The sequence below is a fragment of the Arachis duranensis genome, chromosome 3, assembly GCF_000817695.3.
Source record: "Arachis duranensis cultivar V14167 chromosome 3, aradu.V14167.gnm2.J7QH, whole genome shotgun sequence".
In the NCBI taxonomy this organism is placed as follows: Eukaryota; Viridiplantae; Streptophyta; class Magnoliopsida; order Fabales; family Fabaceae; genus Arachis; species Arachis duranensis.
In genome coordinates, this window is record NC_029774.3 from 61,669,909 (window position 1) to 61,673,735 (window position 3,827).

General features: G+C 42.4%; 1 protein-coding gene across 1 annotated transcript; it reads right to left on the reverse strand.

The window, feature by feature from the left end:
* Positions 1 to 521: 521 nt before the first annotated feature.
* Positions 522 to 872, reverse strand: LOC107479320 (uncharacterized). Its single transcript, XM_016099467.1, has one exon. It carries the CDS (start codon positions 870 to 872, stop codon positions 522 to 524), a length of 351 nt encoding a protein of 116 aa, XP_015954953.1.
* Between the last annotated feature and the right edge of the window lie 2,955 nt (positions 873 to 3,827).

Here is a 3,827-nt window from a genome sequence, read left to right on the forward strand (position 1 = left end):
GCCATGCGTCCGCGTGGAAAGAATTTGTGCGTTCAGCACCGATCCAGCACCACTCTAGCACAACTTTCGGTCGTGCACCCGTGTTACGTCGAATTTCAGGGCACGCGGCCGTGTGAGTGACGCGGACGTGTGGGAGGCCAATTTTTGCACTCGACGCAGATGCGTCAACGACGCGGTCGCATGGGATGATTTGTGCCAAAGGCACGCCTCCAGCCACGCTCTCACGTGACTCTCTGTTCAATTCCCCTTTCTTCAAAACGCACTAGTGACGCGGACGCGTCAGCAACGCTTACGTGTCGCGTGCGTAATTTTTTTTATGCAAATGCAGTATGCAGATGAGGTGCAAGATAGAGGCAGTAGTATGGAGAAGAGTTATAGATGAGGGAAGAGAAAGAGAAGAAAAGGAACGATCATACCGTGGTGGGTTGTCTCCCACTTAGCACTTTGCTTTAACGTCCTTAAGTTGGACGCTTCAGTGGCTCAGTTTTCAGTTGCGAGTGGATCCTCCAGGAGAAAGATCTCTAACTTCTTGTTTTTCGTCGCCTTCTCACCATCTTCAAACGATGTCCATTAACCTTGATGAGTTCAGAGCTTGAAGGGTGACTTAGATAAAAAACTCCGTACGGCTCAGCTCTCTCGACTTTATATGGACCTTCCCACCTTGATCGCAGTTTGCCTGGCATGAGCCTCAGTCTAAAGTTGTAAAGAAGAACCAAATCCCCAGGTTGGAACTCCTTTCTCTTGATGTGTTGATCATGTATAACCTTCATTTTCTCCTTGTATAGTCTTGAGTTCTCATAAGCTTCTAGGCGCAGGCTCTCCAATTCTTGTAGTTGCAACCTCCTTTCAGCTTCGGCTTTCTCGAATCCCATGTTGCATTCCTTTACTGCCCAAAAAACTTTGTGCTCCACCTCAACTGGAAGGTGACAAGCCTTTCCATAGACTAAGTGGAAAGGACTCATCCCAATGGGTTTCTTGTATGCTGTTCTGTATGCCCAGAGTGCATCTTGTAGTCTGGTGCTCCAGTCCCTTCTATGAGGTTTGACTATCTTCTGTAAGATTGATGCCAGGGCATTTTAGCCAGTTTCACTGACCTTTCTTTATTGTTTTTAGGGTAGTTTCATGCAATTTCTTAAGAAATAAACTAGTTTTGGGTGGATATTCACTTACATCTTGATTCAAGCTTACATTGTGCACTTTACATGATTTCATGAGAATTTTGCATGAATTATATGACAAATTAGATGATGCATGTCTCATGACTTGGATTAGAACTTTGATGCACTTTGCTGCTTTATTTCAGGACAAAGGAAGCAAAGAAGAACCACGTTAGCAGCCACGTTAGTCTAACTAACGTGACCTCTAACGTGGAATGGGAGCTAGCTTGCAACGTTAATGAGAAAGGTAATCGCCAATAACGCCATCGAAGCCATCATAGCCCACGTTGAGAGTCACGTTAACTAAGTTAACGTAAACTCTAACGTGGAAGAAGAAACAAGGCCAACGTTAGTGACGCTCTCTTTTGTCACTAACGTTGGACCAAGCTCATGAGTGGCGACGTTAGTTGCCACGTTAACTTAGTTAACGTGGACTCTAACGTTAAAGGAGCAAAAGAGAAGCCAACGTTAGTGACATTCACCTTTGTCACTAACGTTGGCCAAGCCTCCATGAGCCACGTTAACTCCCACACGTGGAGAGAGCAATTGATCGCCAACGTTAGTGACACTTACCTTTGTCACTAATGTTGGGGTGAACCACCAAGAGCCACCATGAGCAACGTTAACTCCCACGTTAACTTAGTTAACGTGGAAGCTAACATGGATAAAGAGATAATGAGCCAACGTTAGTGACACTCACCTTTGTCACTAACGTTGGAGATGGCTAGCATTACTACGTTAGAAGCCACGTTAACCTAGTTAACGTGGACTCTAACGTGGTAACTAGGGGCACATTGGAACGTTAGTGACAAAGGTAAGTGTCACTAACGTTCTCGAAGGATTGGCATTACTACGTTAGAAGCCATGTTAACCTAGTTAACGTGGACTCTAACGTAAGGAGAAGGGGTGACTCACCATGTTATTGGGAAAGGTAAGTCCCAATAACGTATGCGAAGGACCAAGAGGCTACGTTAGTGGTCACGTTAGTGCCACTAACGTTGAAGTCAACGTGATCATATTTGGGTTAGGAATGTTAGTGAAAAAGGTGATTGTCACTAATGTTCTCAAACCCACACTTTCACTTAACGTTGACACCACTAACGTCCTAAGCCAAAGTCCCTGCCTACTTCACATTTTCTCTCTGCAAGCAAAGCTAAGCCCAATAAAGAGGATAACTGCTTCAAACTCAAGATCCAGAGGCCCACACCTAAGATTTGAAGAGCCAATTAGAAGATCAGAAGAGTAGTATATATAGGAGTAGCTTTGAATTAGAAGGGAGCTTTTTGGGGGAAACTTTAGGAGCCTTGGGATGTATTCTCCATCTTTGTTTTCATTTTCCAGAGCTATGAACAACTAAACCCCTTTCATTGGGTTAGGGAGCTCTGCTGCAATTTGATGGATCAATATTAGTTTTCATTCTTCTTCTTCTATCTTTTCTCTTGATTTTACTAGAAAGCTTTCAAACTTCATCCAATTGGGTAGTTATCTTGGAAAAAAAGCTATTCTTACTTGGATCTCTTCGGAACCTTGGAAGAGGAATGAAGAGATCATGCTAGAAATGCTTTCTCATGCTGGACCAAATTGTGTTTGGATGGATATGTGACTATAATCCTACCAATACTTGATTTGGGAATGCATGTGGTATAATCAGTGACCATACTTCATATCTTCTCATGAGCAATTGACCAAGGAATTGGCTATTGATCAAGATTTGAGAGATTAGATTACCAAGGAATTGGAATTCGATCACTTAAGATTGCCAAGGAGATCAATAAATGCATTGATTGAGGAAGAGATGAAAATGAATTTGATCCGGAGAATGCAACATCTCCTAAGCCCAATGAACTCCCCATTTATGGTCTTACCTATTCTCTTTAATTTCTACCTTTTACTTTTATGAGCATTTCCCCCATTCCCATTTAAGATTCTGCAATTTACTTTATGCTATTTACATTCAACTCTTTATTTCTAGCATTTACTTTTTCAGCTATTTACTTTTTGGCTATTTAATTTTCTGTAAATCTCAAATCAAATTCTGATTTGCTCAACTAGAACATTGGTGCACGAATTTGAATTTCGCACAACTAACCAGCAAGTGCATTGGGTCGTCCAAGTAATACCTTACGTGAGTAAAGGTCGATCCCACGGAGATTATTGGTTTGAAGCAATCAATGTTTATTTTATTAATCTTAGTCAGGAGGCCAATAAAGTTATTTGGATTTATTTGTAAGAAGCCAAAGTATTTAAAATTGTAAGTTGAAATAATAGAGACTACTAGCGTTACTTGTTATGCAGTAATGGGGAACATGTTGGAGTTTTGGAGATGCTTTGTCCTTTGAACTTCAACTCTTCCTTGAAATCCTTCAACACACGCAAGGCTCCTTCCATGGCAAGCTCTATGTAGGGTGTCACCGTTGTCAATGGCTACTTCCCATCCTCTCAGTGAAAACGTTCCTATGCTCTGTCACAGCACGGCTAATCATCTGTCGGTTCTCAATCAGGTTGGAATAGAATCCATTGATTCTTTTGCGTCTGTCACTAACGCCCAGCCCTCAGGAGTTTGAAGCACGTCACAGTCATTCAATCCCGGAATCCTACTCGGAATACCACAGACAAGGTTTAGACTTTCCGGATTCTCATGAATGCCGCCATCGATCCGGCTTATACCAC

Coding starts and splice junctions, on each gene's coding strand:
- LOC107479320 (XM_016099467.1), bottom strand. CDS start 872: ATGGGATTCGAGAAAGCCGAAGCTGAAAGGAGGTTGCAACTACAAGAA.